Here is an 18,184-nt window from a genome sequence, read left to right as displayed (position 1 = left end):
CATTCCCAGCAGAAATGTTCTCTTAAGGTATGCAAGGTTTCACCACAAGAAAAATCCTCTGGAGGGGAGGCAGTGGGAATGGATTCCTCTGCATCTGAATCCTCATAGGTAGAGAAGGGTAAGTCCTGGTAATCAGAAGGGTCAGAGTCATCAGACTCCTGGTCTGTTGAATCAGAAGGAAATTCAATTATTTGTCTTTTGGCAGGGGAAGGCTGACTTCCCCTAATTAGAGTAATAAGGTCTTCAGCCATTCTAAGCATTTGTTTTTGTGGCATAGGAGGTTGAGCATGCACTTTGGACATCGGTTTTCTAGGCGTAGTGCGAACTCTGGGCCAGAGAAACTCGGTAGTTTTAGTAGGAAATGAAGTTGTCTGTTTGATATGAAAATTGGTAGGTCGGAATACACCCTCAGAAGCCGGAGCCTGCACAGCGGCTCCGGACCCATCCAAGGTAGAGACATCCACAGGTTCCATAGTCGAAGAAGCATCTCGCGGCATGCTGGACTCCAAACGGGTCTCAGCAGAGGCCTGCGAATCTGTAGAAGTGGGCATCAGGGGCTGCAAAGGCACCTCACTGAGTACCGGCAGACTGGCGACTAGCTTAACGGAAGCATCGTCGGCAGTTTTTGACGTATGCGGTCTGTCTCTGCCTTTGCGCTTTTTCGGAAGATCGGTAGTTGGACGGCTTAACAAAGCCATTTCAGAATATGGAGAACGAGAGCGAAAGTATTTAGCTACAAAAACAGTCCGACGACGAATGGTTTGGGAGTTAAACAAGGCACAAAACCAACAGCTAGGGACGTCATGGTCTGGGCCTAAACAGGTGACGCAGTAAGAATGAAAATCTCTGTGAGGTATTTGCTTTCCACAGGCAAGACAATTATTCATTTTTTTCTGACATCGGTTAGAGCAAGAAAAAAGAATCCCCAACGGGGTACTTAGCTTTAGTAGACTTCAGGTCTGAAACTCTGAAAAATGAAAGTTTCACTTGCGAACTGCTTCTGCTTCGGGCTCCTTCTCGGCAAGAAAGACTGCTGTAATGAAGTCGGCTGCATGTTTTATACCCTTGAAGACCTGACGTGATGGAAGAAGTGACAGCATCCGACGTAGAAATCCCAAGACTCTGGTATTCGGGCCGACTGAGGGCTACCTGCAGGCAGATAACCCAAGTGTGATGACTGCAACAGTGAAACACGAAGAACATCTCTTCTGGCGCCTTGTCTTCTTAACAACTTTCCTGGAGGCAGGGGAAGGCAAAGAAGACGAATGTGGAAGGGGAACTTCTCTTGCTGTGGTAAGGAAATGCCCTTAAGTACTAAGTTGTTTCACCTCTCTGTTAAAGCTCTGACATAAAAAACAGTGCAAAATGAACACTTCTCAACTAAATGGGAGACCCCTAAAGACTACACACATTTGGCTTGAACATCCAAGTTCAGAATTTTGTGGCCACAACCCACACACTCTTTAAATCTGGAAGAGTTTTCCACCATAATGATAAACATTTCACCACAACAGCTGCAACAACAGCCACAAGAAAAGGGTAGCAACAGCAGCAACTAGCTTTTTACTGAAGGACAGTTTGAAGGAAACTAGATGGGAGTAAAGCTCAAACAAGTGCCAAAATGACAGACAGGAAAAACTTCATACAAGATATATAATATAAAAACAGCACAAGAGGAAGAAGGTAGACTAAGAAAAAGCTGAAAAAGGCTTAAATAAGGCACTAGGAATGCCAAAGGGAGACAGAAAATAAAAATGCCAAAAAAGCAATTTAAGCGGTCACCCATGACCTCAAGAGATGATGTCCAAAGCAAATGAGTGGCAAATGAGATCTGAAGTCTTTTGCTACCAAGAGGGGAATATGGGTATGGGAAGGAGCCTGAAATTTGGATTCAAAGTCAGAGTGGCCAAAGTTGGATCCAGTAAACCATCCGTTGAGGAAAGGACGGAAGAGACAACACTGGATCTATTTAACCTTTCAGAAACTCCTTATCTCACTGACAAGCAACCATCTCAAAAAGATATTTTAGGGGTTTAGAGAAGATCCTAGAAAACAGTATGTGTTTGTGTGTGTGGTAGGATGGGGGGTGGGTTGTGGGGCATTGCAACGCTGTATTCCTGCAGAACAGAGCTTAGAAAGGGATTAACTGACTAACAAGAATCAAATAAGAAACAGTTTGTGTAAAATGATAGCAAAATAGCCAAGTTAACAGTAGCAATACAAAAAGCAGGTCTTTTCAATGAGTTATTTTCACATACAAAAATACATTAACACAACTTTTAAATAAGAAACTTAAGGCAAGACTAACCATTATCAGGACTAAATTCTGTTGACAAAAATATTACAAGACAAGGGGAATACTTTACAACTGGGACTGCGTTAAAGTAATACTTCAGCTATTCTAAAAAGGTAAAATGTACCATCATTTATTGGTTGCTGCAGTTAAACATCATGCTGTTATTTCAGAAAAAAAAATAAACACTGAACTGGCAAAATGTGCACAACCAGTATGTTTCTGTCACTGAAAGATCATTCTCTCTGACCCTGAGATTTCCGTGGTAATCAGAATTCAGATCAGCATCATGTCGTCACATATACTGAGAAGTACTGCACGAACATGCAAGCCTTGTGTCTCTGGCTTTCAGAAGGAACACTGGCTACGATGTGTAAAGGATTTGGAAATCTGCATTTTCACCAAAACAGTCTTGCCTTGAAATGTGGTGCAAGGGTGTTTTGAAAAGACAGAATCAGTTTAAACATTATATATCATAATGCAGTTCATCAAACAAACACTGCTAGGTACAATGTAAGCTTCAGACTAAATGTAAGCTTGAGACAGATGTTACAAAATGCATACAACCAGCCACTTCATGAAGAGCAGAGTGCAACTGTATAAGAACTTACCATAACAGAGGTTCAAGTACAGTACTGTTGCAGTACTACACTATTGGAACTTCAGTCCCAAAAAGCCTGATGCAGTGCCTATCTTCCAGAGATCAGCATCCTTACCCTCCAAGTGTGGTACAAGCCACCTATCACGGACATCAAAATGTTCTCTGCACAAAACTAGCTGTCCACCCATGCCATTTTAAAGCTTTTTAAAAAGACATAACAGCATCTTCTCTAAAAACTAATGTGCAAGGCCCTAGGATTCCTATCAGACTGAAGGAACCTTCTAATTCTAAACTGAGCGGGTGGGGGTATGAAACAACAAAGGCTTCCCAAGTTTACTCAGAGCTGAGTAGGCCTCAGACCTTGTAAATAGGCAGAGGAAAGGGTGGATAACATAGGAACAGGGCATCGTCCAGGATGCTCAAAGAAACAGGGGGCAGTGGGAGGGAAGCAGTGATGCAACAGTAATCGACTTAGAACATCTGCAATTATACATTCATATAATCAGACTGAGACTGGAATTGGTCAGAATTATTACTGTTCCATGAACATGTAAAAAAAATATACAACCATACAATGTCACTAGATCACATACAGATGGGGAAGTATCAGAAAAGGAAAGGTGGCACTATAAGGTCTATGAAATGGATCTAGTAAACCCAGCTCTTGCCCTGGAAGACATGTTCAGTTTGTAATGGCTTTTGTAACTATGGACCCATTTAGCTCCCTCTAACTTCTTACTCTGGGAGGAATAACAGAAGATAATACAGTGGACCAGCCATTTGGAGACAGTTTGCTTGAACACAGTCTTAACCTGTTCCTTAGGACACAGAGAACAGATATAAATGTCAGATATACTTGCTTCTATATAAATCTTATTTCCACCCCCCCCCAAAGGTTGGGGGATAACACAGGTAATTGAATAGTCTGAGTGAAGAAATTACATGAATACTTCTGACATAAAGGAGAGACTGGCTCTTAGGTAGACCCTGTCCTTATGTAGGAATAGAAAGGATTCTACACACATGAAGGCTTGAATTTCTAATACTCTGCTACCAGATGTAACAGCCAGAAATAAAGTAGTTTTGCAAGCTAAAAAAATTGAGAGAGGCTGCGGCTGAGGGCTCAAGTGGCAAGTGAGTCAATTCTTCTATGACAATCAAAATCCAAAGCTGGAGCTATTCTCCTTTTTGATGGTCTCAAATGCAAAGCTCCTTTGAGAAAATGTTTAACTGACAGTAGGTATATGCATCCAAAGAAAGGCTGAAACTGTTAAAATATGCATCTTTACTGTGGTACAGGTCAGTCCTGAATTAAATGGCTCACTCGAGTACCACAGAATCAGGATACTGATGCTGTACTGAGATTGTACTTCTTTTTATGGAATCTCAGAAGAAACCTCTTCTATTTGTAAAAGCAGAACTTCCTAGTGGCAGGCTTCCTAGCTACCTTAAGTAACTTAAGCATGTCGTCAGTGTATTACTGCCCCAAGGAAATGGCTCAAAATCATCATGGCTTTACGATGCACGGTCTCCAGACTGGGGTGTATGAGGGCTCCCTTATTCTGGGATAGGAGTCACACTTGCAGAGGCACTTACAAGGCTTCTTCCTGGACATCTTTGTGAGGAGACAGAAGCTGAACTGCTTGGGCTAAGAGGATGCTGTCAAGAGCATCTTTTGCTTCTGTCCTCCCATACATTTTGAATACCATGGGGGTAAGGAGTATCAGATGGAAAGCACTAAGAAAGAAGCCATTGATTGGTGCTCTTGAGCAGAACTTCTTCAGTTGCTCACTGTTCAGAGAGGCAAACAGAATTATTGCTGGGAGCCCCCCACTAGTGTACCAACTGGAGGAAAATATTCCTGGTCTAACATCCATTTGTATGGATCCACAACTGATCTACTTAACTGGTCCACCAAAGAGTTCAGCTGTAGTGCAAACTGCCTTAAGGGTCATCTGTGACTGCAACGCTATCTCCCAGGCATCAAAGCTAAGCTGTACAAGGGTAGGAATGGGTTTCTTCCTTGCATATTAATGTACTAACATTATTGAGGCATTGTCTGTTATCATCTGTAAGACCTCTGCTTGAACCAGATTGGTTTGAAGGTTGTAAGTGCTTCAGCAGGACCATTACCTCTTTTACATTTGTGTCCCAAAGGTCCTGAACTTTCTCTGAATGCCTCCCAGGCTAAATCAAAAATAGCCATGGTTAGTTTCTGAACTCAAGGCTCCTGGGTGAAGAACACCTCTTGGCTCTGTCAGAGCCACGTGAACTGCCATTCCAGGTCCTTCAAAACGTACGGTATGTTAGGAACAATCTCTTCTAGGGACAAACAGCACTGGCTTCAAATGGATTTTATGCAACATTGCATTTTTCCCTTGTGCATCCTTGTAATGGGCACAATCAGCAATGTGGAAGGCACGTACTTCGTTGCCTTAAGGCATTCTACAGCCATGGCATTCTTCTCCTGTACTATCTTGTGGAAATATTGTGCCAAGTATCCCATTTTTCCAATGAATGGCAAAGCCCCTTGGCTGTTGGAGTCCAGGAGAGCTTCAAAAAAAAAATGTTGCTCTTTTGAAAAACGTGAGGGCTGATATGGGAATGTTGAAGGACAGCCTGTGACATAGGAAACAGCCCATGTTGAAATGCAGGGTCCTGTCCACCTCCACTTGTGATACTACCTTGTGGACAGGTATGCTTAGTTAGGTTTACTGAGATCTAACATGACAGTCAAGGTTTAAGGTAAGACAACTGTTAGAAGGGCCTGCAAAGTTAACATTTTTAATCCTGAGACCTTTAGATACCGAGTCTGTCTGGGATGTGACTTCATTTCCAAGCTCCAGGGAACAGTCTTTGAGTAGAACCACCTCTTTTGGTCCTTTTTTGGCCTCTTTCTCCCCTCTGTCTGCTGACCATCAAGTCCTCCCAATGAGACTAGGGCTTATTTGTTCCGAGATGGCAGAGATTTCTCATCAGATCCCTCAGGGCAGAAACTTGTGTGGGAAGCCATCATCCAGTTATACAATTGGGATTGTTTGTGCTTCCACCAGCATCCATGTAAATGACAGCATTTTTGTAGTGATACTTTAACCCCTTTCCCTGGTGATGATATGCACACATGCATTGCTACAAAGCCTGCCTGCCGATGCTCCCCCATGTCTAAGCAAGCATGCTGCGGGACAAAAAGCTACTGTCACCAGCTTGGGTAGTCAAATAACATGTTCCTGTTTACACCAGCCCCTATTTTTCAGGGGGTGGGACCTCTGTCCCCTGCACTGGAGCAGCAGTAGACAGTCAATTGGGAGCCACCTCCTTTTCCCTACAGGATGGCTAACTCCCATCTTCCCTATCAAAACTGTCACCAAGGCCACTTGATCCCAGGGCACCCGGGCAGTAGTCAGGGCTTTATATCTCTATGCCTCTGGACTGGCTTTTGGTCCTGTTTTGGTAAAGTTCTGCTATTTGTAGAAGTAGCATCTCTAGAAGTATAAAAGGGAGACTACTTGTACTTGGTCTTTTGACAAAGGAAGAATGACTGACACCTTCAGTTTCCTTATGAATTAAGTCTGTAACCCTGACATATGTGACACAGAACCAATATATCTTTTGTGATGATCTCACAATTTTATTTATTTTACATTTGTTTACCAGGAGTGCCTGACTGGAATAGAAACCCATTTTCAGCAGAGGCCTGGGTAGAAATGCTCCGAAAATTACATAAATGTAAAAAACATAGTTACAAAACAGTTGACATGAACTGTGAAAATAATAAGATTATTAAATATAGCTATCTTAACATAAAAATGTCATGTAAACAAAACAGGCACATATTAAACACATTTAGGCACCGAGTTACCCTTACTGCTATCTTCAAAGGGAGAGGGGCAGGGGTTGGGGAGAGGTTTTGATGGCACAGTGAGATAAGACCCAAATAGTTATGGCTGTGGCTTGGGGATTAAGGGATGCTGAGTGTACCAGAATTCCCACATTGGCCTACCTGCCATTTTGTTTTCTTGTACTGGCCATTTTTTGTCTGCATCTACTTAACTTTCGCTTGTCTGGAGGGTGCTGAGCTCTGGAAGTTAGGTACAGACATCAAGCTTTCAGAAGCTGAAATCACAGTAGTTAAAATTATTGCAACAGTGATATAAAAATGTACTACATCAATTTTAAAACAGTGCAGATTATCCAATATCAGGGCAGGGGAATGGATTCACAGTTACTTACTTTTCAAATTGTGATGTTAACTTGGATTTTTCCTTCTACAACAACTGATCATGTTCAAATTCTCTCTCCTCCATTGTTATACTGCACTACACATGTGTAAATGACGCATGGTAAAAAGACACAAAGCTTCAGTTCTGCAGCACAATAACACTAAACTGTTCACTCACATGGGTAACGATGCTGCATTACACTTAGTAATGCACTTATTACTCACTGTATTAAGAACATTTTTCAGTTTCATTTCCATAATCGAATACAAAAAAAAAAAAAAAAAAGAGATGATCACAAAGATGACCACTAACATTCAAATATTCAAATAATTCACTTTAAATATAATTCAGAATTTCTGTTTTGACTGTTCACCATAAAAAAAGTGTCTTGTGAATCCTCATTCCCACATAGAGAGACAAATCTGATCCATCACAATAGAAAATTGCACAAATCAACATCTTGTATCATTCAGAAGTTATAGCAGGGTTTTGTCACTGCATGCCGAACCACTGCTCCTGATCTGCCCACTGAGCCGTTTCACTGTCACTTCCCTCCAAATCTCCCTCCTCTCCACTGCCCTCCATATCATCAACATCTTCCTCCTGTGTTGCATCTGTTGGACTTTCTTCTTTCTCCATTTTCTGCATTCCCTCAAGAGATTTCTGATCATGCGGATCCAAACTATTCAGAAAGAAGTGAAAAAAAATAGAAAAGAAAAAAGAACATTTTATGAAGAATACAAGCATAGTGCTTCAGTTACAGAAATTCAGTTCACACCTAGATAAACTATATTTTCCTGCTCTCAGCATGTAGCATTATCCTTCAAATTATGGACGTTAACAAGTACAAAAAGGGGATCACTACTAGGTTATATCTAGCCCTCAACCACACTGGAAATACTGACAGCGTATTTTCTGTGGAGAAACACTGTGACCTTTGCAGATTATTCATGAATCTTAACACATGATCAAAGTTCAGATTGTTGGGCTGCTCTGTTATGATTTTTGACCATTATTTGTACAAAGACATTTGCAAAATGCATTTATTTTTAATAAATCTTGCAGTATCTGTTTCTGAAATTTTAGGGCTCAAGTTCAGCCTTTATCAAGAAACTCAGAAGCACTGTCAAGCTTAATTAACGAGTTTAAATTTGCACAATGCTGAGGAGAAAACTGAAATTCAAACTTTGTCTGCTGGCTGTACCAACTTAACACAGAGCACATCATCTAATTTCTAAGTTATGGAATGATAAAGCTTCTCTGGGAATACTAGACTGCCTCATTCTATTTTCACTACTTGGTTCTAAAAATATGCTTGCTAGAACCACCTCAAGCTAAACTGTAGCTTTTTCCTCCCTTTCTCAAAATGATGTTCCAGTAACTGGTACCAGTTAAGAAAATAAAAGTATGGCCTTGCCGTATTAGTTGATCTACAAAGCAGTCCTCCTAAATGGGCTCTTTGACTGGGTTCATCATCTCCACTTGACAAAAACATTTAGAATTCTCATGTTCAGTAATGTCTATACTTCTGTACCAATGCATTCTGACAAAATGCACCAGCTACAGAAGTGAGAGCTCCTTCAACTGTTCAGCTAGCTCCATGTCACCAGCGAGCATATTCTTGGAAATCAAAACAACAATGAAGAAGTATCACATTGTTAACCAAATAAAATACAGAAGTACATACCTGCTGGATTTGCAGAAACTCGATCAGCTATGGCTGGTGGAAGAGACAACCATCCACTAGTGTACTTCTGACCCAAAGGTGTCCCCTCTCCTACATCACATGAAGTGGTATGAATACATCTGATAGGTTCATAGGAGACTACTAGGCTAACAGCTCAAGGGCCCTTACAAGCCTAGCCAGTTTTACCAAATCTTCTATCCCTAGGGGAAAAGATAACTAGGATTGACAAGTGGGATTTTGACAATTTTACAGATTGCCCCTGTCAATAAGGGACATGGGTGCCACCTGCGGAGTGAATTTGCAATTTCCCATTCATCGTCAAAGAAGGGCTCTGCTAAATGTGAATAGGACGTCTATTCTAGAGAAGAGGCAACCTCTGTTACACCTAAGAGAACAATTTTTGATGGCTTCTTGGTTGGGTTGAATCACAAACCAAAGTCATCATACAAGAAGCTGAAGGACTGTATAAACATAAGAGCTCAGAAATAAATATTATTTTCCAAAATGAGGATAGACTTACAGAATGGCAATCAAGAAAACAATGCCTGATGAATCTGTACACCAAAGTCAAAGTGGTTGTTCTACAGACGTCTTAATAAAAAAGCAGAGGCCCTGAAAGCATCTCTCTCTCCAAAGTTAGCAAAGCCGAGAGGACTTGGCTCCAACTGACCGATATAGATTTCCCCACGAAACACAGTTCTTACACTAGAACTCGCCAGCTTGTAAGTGAAGCAGGCATCATGAGAATTTGTAACAGACTCAAGAGAAAGCACATCAAAAGTTTGATGGAGACTATACCACTATAGGGACTTAGTCATGGGATCAAGAAATTCCAAGATGGCTGCACACTGATTAGCAGTTTAACTTCAGCTCTCCCAGTGTGAAAGCAGAATCTGAGAAATAACAGCAGTGAAATTGTCTTTTTTGGATACAATTTAGTTACTGGCTAGTATGAATACTGTCTATATGCCAGCCAAAGAGGAAACTTAGAGGACCAGAAAGAAAATCAGACAGAAAAGGTGAAGAAAAAACACTGCCTGGAAATAATCCTGCAGACATTCACCAAACACCAATTCAAGCTTCGGCTTTAGTAAAACAGATGATTTCCAGCAATTAAAGGGAAAAATAAATGTACTCAGAGGTGATTAAAAAGCCCTGAATAAATATATCAACTGAAATTAAAAAAGGCTGTAAAAATAAAAGCTAAATAGCTATTCAGATGAACTGATAAAACTGCAAAAATCACACAATGGAATGAAGAAAAGGCTGGCTGCATATTGGGCTTCTCAAGAAGAACTGTTTCAAAAGATGGTCAAGTTAGAAGACAGTGTATGTAAAGAAAAAAAAAAGATTTTCTTCTGTATCAGAGAAATTGGAAAGAACAGACTGTATTCATTTGATGAAAGTACAAATACGCAACTGGACTGGTACTCCACAGCAGGATTTGTTAATTGAAAGGGCACATCAAGACTTTTCTCCAAACCTAGCTGGCAGGAGGAGCCAATTCTGACAAAACTGTGGCAGAAGGGAAAAGTATTAAAACTTGAAGACAGCACAGTGTTTGTTGAAAATGATTATTCACTGTGTACCAGGCAGAGAGAAGCATTTTTCCCAGCAATCATGAAATGTCGAGAGACAGATGTAAGATTCAAGCTGCTGTACCCAGCTGTTTTCAGAATATTTTTCTTGGATGATCAAATACATTTTTGGATGCAGAACAGGCTAAAGAGAAACTGAAGCTTATCCAACAAAAATTGAGCCAGCAAATAGAGGGGGACTCTGCTTCTAACACTTCTGACAAAGCTCATTGTGAGACTTTGCCAGTGAAACCTTTTCCAATGTTCCAAAAGAAAATGCTTGAGACACAGAAAAAAAAGCACAGAAGTTGAGTACAAGAACCAGGCAGGATTAGCCTGGGCATGAACCATGGGTCTGGTGTTGGGAGATGGAGATGAATAGGATGAAACCCAGCAACAATCAAATTAGTGAATAAATGGGATACTATAAAGCATTAGTCTTATTTGTGAAATATGGCTTTGCAAGAGAGAGTGGCTGAAAAATACTTGACTTGCTAACTTTGTTAAACTCGAGGGTGGATTATAAAGCATATATCCCCATACCTCTCAACCTCTTAACCCAAGAAATCTGGACAAAGCCCAACATGATAGTATACAAAGGCCCAAAAATAGGGACAGATTTTAAATATTACTCTTAGAAACTTAGGAAGTTGCTAGAATAACGGTGTGTATTAAAATGCATTTTCTAAAGAATGTGAAGTCTGGAACTCAAATGTATGACATTTACTAATTTCATTCCTTAGATCATCCCAGTGATTTGTCAGAAAACCAAAAACTTTATGAGGTGCAGACCACAATTTTGAGGCAAAAATCTAGACATTCTGTGAAAATCTGTACAGTTGAGAGGTACTTATACCCCACATTATATCATTAATGTTTTGAACGTCACTAAAAGGAAAAAAATACCAAAGTAAAAAATGTTCTTACTAGTGTTTGTATAAAACATTCCATGATATAAAACTGCATGTTGTATAATAAATTAGTTCTGTATAGTGTGTATCGGGGGATTTTAAATCTGAGGGGTCTTTTCAGTGACTATTTTATGTGTTAAAAATATTAAAGTAAACAAGTACTTTTTAGTTGTAAAACTATAGGCTTTACAGTATAACAAGAGGAAAAAAATGCTGGACAAAATGAGGTTAAGTTAATGTGCTGATTATACTATATAAAGAATTAAGATAATTTCTCTTATTTTTACAATGGTGGATGTCTAAATTAAACCCTTGGCTCAGGCTATAAACAAGAGCTTTAGGAAGCAAGTAAGCTTGAAAAATAAGACAAGATAAAGTAAGCCATGAAAATGATATGATCTTTCTCTCTGCAAAGATACTACTTGTTTTTTTCCCCATGAGAAAATGTTCTCAGTGGGAGTAGAGATGTATGCAGCTGAAGGCAGTTGTACATTCTGTTCTGAATGAAATTTATAAAGACTCCTTCATGCATCTGCAGAAATGTTAGCTTTTCCCCCTTCTCATTGCTAACTACATTTACATGGATTGTTTGCAGGTGCAAGCAATTACCTTGAGAGTTTTCAGCATTATTTGCTGATGGAAATGCAAAATGTAAAGATACAATAGCAAGCAGTTCAGTGAAAAACAAAGTTGGAAATTATGAGAAGTGAATAAGAGCAGCCTCAATACTTAAATTCATTTAATAGATGAATTAACAATTTAGTTTTCCTTAAAGATGGCCAGTTCTTTTATTTTTCATTTGGGCTAAAATTAATGTGTTCTGAAAGCATACAATCTCTTTCCCATCTAGTAGGGGAATAGAGAGAAGAACACAACAGATACCAATAAGTATAAGTGGGAAAATACGCTATAACTTGCATGTTAGCATGGGTAACCTTAGTTTTAGGTTAGGTATTCTCCATGGGTGCAGCTGTTGATTTGAGACAACTGTTCACATCTGGAGAGTTAAACTTCGTTTTTTGAAGTGTACATAGTTTTGTGGGTCTGTTCCATCTTAACAGGGGATGGGGTGTTCTGATAATGTATTTAGTTTTTTGTTTGAGGGTCTCTATTAAAACAAAAAGTCATGAAAATGTGACATAGATACAAATGGAGATGAGAAGAAATAAACTGTATAAAAGCTCAGCCTGTAAAACAGTGTGTGTATGCAAGACAAAAGCTGGAAATAGACATTACAAAAAAGTGTCACGTACATTATATGGGAACAATAGCGCTTTCTTACAATGGCTGTGCTCTCAATATCATCTTGGAATGTAAGTGGCCTTACAGGTGTAGACAAAAAGGAGAGTACTGAATTACATTAAGAAATGAGCACAAATAGCAATACTGCAAGAAGCGCATTTGGAAATAAATGAGCATGTAAATTTGACAAAGAAAGGACTTCAGGATGGATACTGAGCAGAATGCAGCTGGACAGCGTAGTGGTGCAGTGGTACAGTTGTTGCCTCACAGCAAAAGGTTTTCCGGTTTGATTCTCGGCTGGAGTGCCTTCTATGCGGAGTCTGTGTGTCCTCCCTGCATTCAAGTGGGTTTTCTCTGGGTGCTCTGGTTTCCTCCAATGTTACGAAGACAAGTGTCTGGAGCATTTCTCCCCAGGCTCCACTGAAAATTGGCTTCGTTCCAAGTTGGACTTTCCTGGTAAACAAATGATAAACAATAAATAAATAAATATTTGGGACAAAGGAAAACAGGAGTAATAATACTGACTGCTACAGCGGCTCCAATACTGATACAAAAGGTAAACAAAAAGTAATAAGATGACAGATTTGTGATAGTAAGCGGCTATTGGCAAGGGATGGTGATTCCTCTGACATGTATTTATATTCCAACAAAAAGTGCTGTTATGGAACTTAAGAAAATTTAGGGAGAAATAATCAACTTCCAGCAATGAGTATTACTTATAGATGGGGACTGGAACTTGATTAGCAATAGTGAAGATGTATTGGGGGATCTAGGAATCAAGTACGACGAGAGAGTAAAATTTTGAATTAATGAAGATATTTGGTATGACAGGCACAAATTCAGTACCAGGAACTGCAACAATTTATATATTATTCCCCAGGTCCAACAACTAGTCCAGACTGGATAGAAATTACATTTCAAAGGGACATGTGCATTTGACTGAAAGCTTTGACACTTATCCACTAACTGTTTCAGATCACGCACCGAAAAAACTAAGATAAACAAACAGGGTAATGAAGTATAAGTGAAGCACTGATGTTTTCCCACAGCTGTTAGAGAAGAATTTAAGCAAAGGGTAGTGGAAATTGTTTGAAAGTTATTAAAGAAGATAGAAAATTTCTTCAGAAGTGATAGCTAGTGAGTGGGATAAAATTAAAATGGAGTTTAAAAATAGGGTAAAAAAAAGAAACAGATACAGATAAGAAGTGATATGAATTATTTAGAGGGGCTGACAAAGGATAAAGTACTACAGAATAGGGGAAATATCACAAAACAAGAGAAGAAGTAATGGCAGAGAACTAAAGAGAGTATTTGGATAATATGCACAAGTTTAGAAAGATTGATCTTAAGCAACTAGTCTTTGATAACTCCAGAGCACAGCTTTTAGTACAATGCATTAGGCAACAGAAAGAAGAAAGAGTCATCACCAAACTTAGGAAGCCTATTACAATGAAAATAACCAGAGATCCCAAAGAAGTATTGCGATACTTTGGATATTTCATGAATATTGATATAAAGCATAGTAATGTCAAAATAAAGAAAGAGCACCAATGGAAATAGTTACAAAAGACTAAATTATGCCAAGGTTACAGGTAAATGAGGCTCAACAACTAACAGTTAAGATGGAAGAGGAGATTAAAAAAGTACAGTTGTGTACACTTACCATAAATGTAGATGTTCGAGTGTATTCACTGTTGCAGTCATTACACTTGGGTAATCTGCTGGCAGGTTGCCCTCAGTCGGCCTGAATTCAAAAGTCTTGGGTCCTGCGTCGGTTGCTGTCTCCTCTTCCATGACGTCAGGTTGTCAGGGGTATAAAACAAGCAGCCGATGCCATTTTCTTTTTAGTTTTTCTTGCATCAGATGTCAGGTGCCCCCAAAAAGGTAGCAAATATATATATATATATATATATATATATATACACACACACACACACACACACACACACATGCATCAGTATAAATTTTACCTTCATCTACAAGCAGATACACCACACAGGTTGTAGAAGATAGAGAAGAAAAGATAAACTCCGGAATGAAAGGGGGATGGCGGGCGGGTAACCTGGACTGCAACAGTGAATACACTTGAACATCTACATTTATGGTAAATGTACACAACTGTACTATGTTCTTCGTGTTTCACTGTTGCAGTCATTACATTTGGGTAGAATCCCAAAGCTATGCTTGAGAGGCTGGAGCTAAACAGCATTAGGTGCGGCTATAAGGCCCTGCAGAACTGCAGTGGCAAAGCCTGCCCTGGACGTATAGAGAGGCAAATGGTAATGCTTTGTAAAGGTGTAAACAGAATTTGTAAAGGTGTAAACAGAACTCCAAGTAGCAGTCTCTAGAATGTCTTTGGTTGGTACTCCTCTGAGAAAGGCTGCTGAAGTAGCTGCAGCTCTGGTAGAATGAGTCCTAATGCCCTTGGGCACAGGTTTACCATGGTGTAAGTAGCAGAAACAAATGCAGTGGCTTATCCACTTTGAAATAGTCTGCCTTGAAATAGCCTTTCCTTCTGATCCCGCAGCATATGTCACTAGCAATTGCTCAGTTTTTCTTAGAGCTTTAGTCCTGCTCAAGAATCTTAGCTGTTTGTGTACGTCCAAGGAATGCAGAATTCTCTCCCCCTTGTTCTGCGGATTTGGATAAAAGGTTGGCAGATGAATAGTTTGGTTAAGAGCCACAATGGAAACCACCTTAGGCATAAATGTTGGATTTGTCCTCAGAGACACCCTTGTCTGGGTAAAATATGATAAAAGGCTCCACAGACGTGAGGGCCTGTAGCTCTGAGACTCTTCTTGCTGAAGAAATTGCTAGTAGCAGAGCTGTTTTCCATGATAAGAACTTTATATCAGCAGTAGCAGCTGGTTCAAATGGAGGCAGGTTGAGCTTTTCCAACACATAACTGAGGTCCCATGCAGGTATTGGCGATCTTCCAGGAGGCCTTAAATTTTTGGCTCCTCTAAGATACTGCTTTAGTAAAGGATGAGAAAAGAATGGTGGCTCTGTACTGTAATGAGCCGAAATGGCAGAGGCATGGATTTTAATTGATGAGAAAGATAGGCCTTTGTCAAGCATCTCAGTCAAGTATTGTAAAATCTGAGGAATATTCGGTTCTGCTGTATCAGTTCCTTGCGCTTGATTCCAAGCACATAATCTCTTCCATTTATCAGCATAAGATTTTCTAGTACTAGGCCTTCTGGCTTCCAAAATGACATCCATCACAGCTTTACTGAGAGGTGTTGTTTGTATAACTACATGATCAGCCATGCTGCCAGGTTTAGTGTCTGGAGTTGATTGTGCAGTATCTGACTGTTTTGCTGGGACAGTTGTTGATGTCTCTGAGGTAAGGTCCAAGCTGGGTATTGAGACAAGTTCCTTAGGACTGGGTACCAGTATTGGTGGGGCCAGTCCAGGGCAATTAGTATCATCTTTGGTTTCTCTTGTCTGACTTTTAGGAGGATCTTGGGAAGAAGAGGCAGTGGAGGAAAGGAGTAAACTGACAGTTTTTTCCAACTGAAGGATAGGGCGTCCACTTTCCATGCTAGTCTGTGATAAGTCCTTGTGCAGAATCTTTTCAATTGATAATTTTGAGGGGAGGCAAATAGATCTATGTCTGGGCTCCCCCATTTTTCTGTTATCATGCTGAAGACTTGTGGATCTAGTTTCCACTCGTGAGGATCCATAAGGTTTCTGCTTAAATCGTCTGCCAGAGTATTTTGTTTTCCTGGCAGGAATTGAGCTTTTAGATGTATTTGGTAAGTCAAAGCTATGTCCCACAGTGCCATGGCTAATCTGCAAAGGGGGTATGAGTGCGTGCCCCCCTGCTTGTTTATATAGCACATGACCGTGGTGTTGTCCGTCTTTATCAGCAGTTGTCCTGGATGAAGTAAGTCCTTGAAGGTTGTCAGCATCTCTTTCTGGTTGACATGTAGATGCATTTGTTTTGGGGTCCATATGCCCTGAATGCATCTTCCCGCCATGTGGGCTCCCCAGACATAATCTGATGCGTCTGTTGTTAAGGTTTGACTGGCAGGGGTAGAGTGAACGCCCGTCCCATGTTTTGGTGACATGCCTTTGCCCACCATAGAAACTCCTGTTGCAGGCAGAGGATGAGAGGAATCATTGTTTCCAGACTGTGACAATGTTGACTCCATAAACTTTTTAGGTACCACTGAAGTTTCCTCATATGCAGTCTTGCATATGGAATCAGTAGGATGCAGGATGCCATGAAGCCCAAAGCCTGCAGAATTTGTCTTGCAGATAACTGGGTTTTTGTTGCCATCAGTTTGAAGTAAGTAGTCAGTTGCCTTTGCTTGTCTGGCGTGAGGTAAGCCATCTGGGCAGTTGTATGCAAGCTTGCACCCAGAAATGTTATCTTTTGAGAGGGTACCAGTTGTGATTTCTTTTCATTTATTGTGTACCCTATTCATGTTAGAAGCCTTTTCACAAACGCCAGGTGTTGTACAAGAATGTCCTTGTTCTCTGCTTGAATGAGACAGTCCAAGTAAGGATATATTTGAATACTTCTTTGTCTGCAAAATGCAATTACTGGTGCCAGGCACATTGTAAAGACCCTGGGCGCAGTAGATAAGCCAAAGGGCAGTACAGAGAATTGTTAATGCATTAATCCAGCCTTGAATCTGAGGTATCTTCTGCACGACTGCCTTATTGGGACATGCAGGTATGCCTCTTTTAGGTCTAATGTCACCAGCCAAGCATTCTTGCCCAGCATGGGTAAAGTCAGCATTCTGAATTTTGGAATGTCCAGGTATGTGTTCAAAATCGATAAATCCAGTATTGGCCTCCAGGCCTTGTCCTTTCTGGGTACCAAGAACAGTCTTGAGTAAAAACCTTGTCCTTTTTCCTGTTCTGGTACTGGCTGAATGGCCCCCATATCCATGAGGGACGTAACCTGTTTCTGTGCCTCTGCCCATTGATTTTTTTGGCAGATCTGGCCAACCGTTTGCCATTGGCAGAGTATGGAAATGGAATCTGTATCCCTGTGATACTATGTTTAGCACCCACTTGTCCTGGGTTATTAACTGGCAATTTTGAGAAAAAAGTGCTAATTTTCGCCCTAAGGGCGCTGCCAAAAGATAAGTGCTTGGTGAAGGCAGAGGGAAGTCATTGGGACTGTTTTCTGTAGGTTTGCGCTTTATCTCCTCCAGCTTTGGGGGTACAAGCGCCCCATTGCTTTGAACTGTACGAATCTTGAGCCTGGTATCTGGAACCCTTAGGACGTCTGGATTTGCCTCTTTGAGCTCTGTCTGACACAGGAAAGGACCAGTTTTTTGTAGGCCAGTGTCTACTGACTCTTGGTGGCTGCACTTGTAAGAAGTATTTTACAGTTTGCATAGACTTAGCTTTATCTTCCATTTTCTTTAAAACCTCTTCTGCCTTAATACCAAACAGAGTATTATGCTGTAAAGGTGCGTCTAGTAATTTAGCTTCAACATGATCAGGCAAATTTTGTTCCTTTAGACAAGCATGCCTCCTAATAACAGAGCCAGTAACTGCGGCCCTGCAGGAGGCCTCTAGGGAATCAAAACCACATTGCAAACAAAACTTTCCAACCTGTTCAGCTGCATGCAATAATTCCTGCAATTCTTTATTTACTGCACATTCAGAAATCAACATCATTTTCTGTTTC

At 40.4% G+C, this 18,184-nt stretch overlaps 1 protein-coding gene across 1 annotated transcript in view; it reads right to left on the bottom strand.

Annotated features, from left to right (window-relative positions):
• Window positions 1-2,410: 2,410 nt before the first annotated feature.
• ANAPC7 (anaphase promoting complex subunit 7) overlaps window positions 2,411-18,184 on the bottom strand; it is a 1,515,510-nt gene continuing 1,499,736 nt past the window's right edge. The window contains exon 11 of the mRNA XM_044068647.1: window positions 2,411-7,796. Within this exon, the coding sequence (XP_043924582.1) occupies window positions 7,607-7,796 (190 nt within the window). The 3' untranslated portion in view covers window positions 2,411-7,606. The remainder of the gene's footprint in view (window positions 7,797-18,184) is intronic.

Source organism: Protopterus annectens, chromosome 4.part0, assembly GCF_019279795.1.
Source record: "Protopterus annectens isolate FY-2018-M chromosome 4.part0, PAN1.0, whole genome shotgun sequence".
In the NCBI taxonomy this organism is placed as follows: Eukaryota; Metazoa; Chordata; order Ceratodontiformes; family Protopteridae; genus Protopterus; species Protopterus annectens.
The sequence above is the reverse complement of the archived record's forward strand: the minus strand, read 5'-3'. Positions and strand labels throughout refer to the sequence as shown.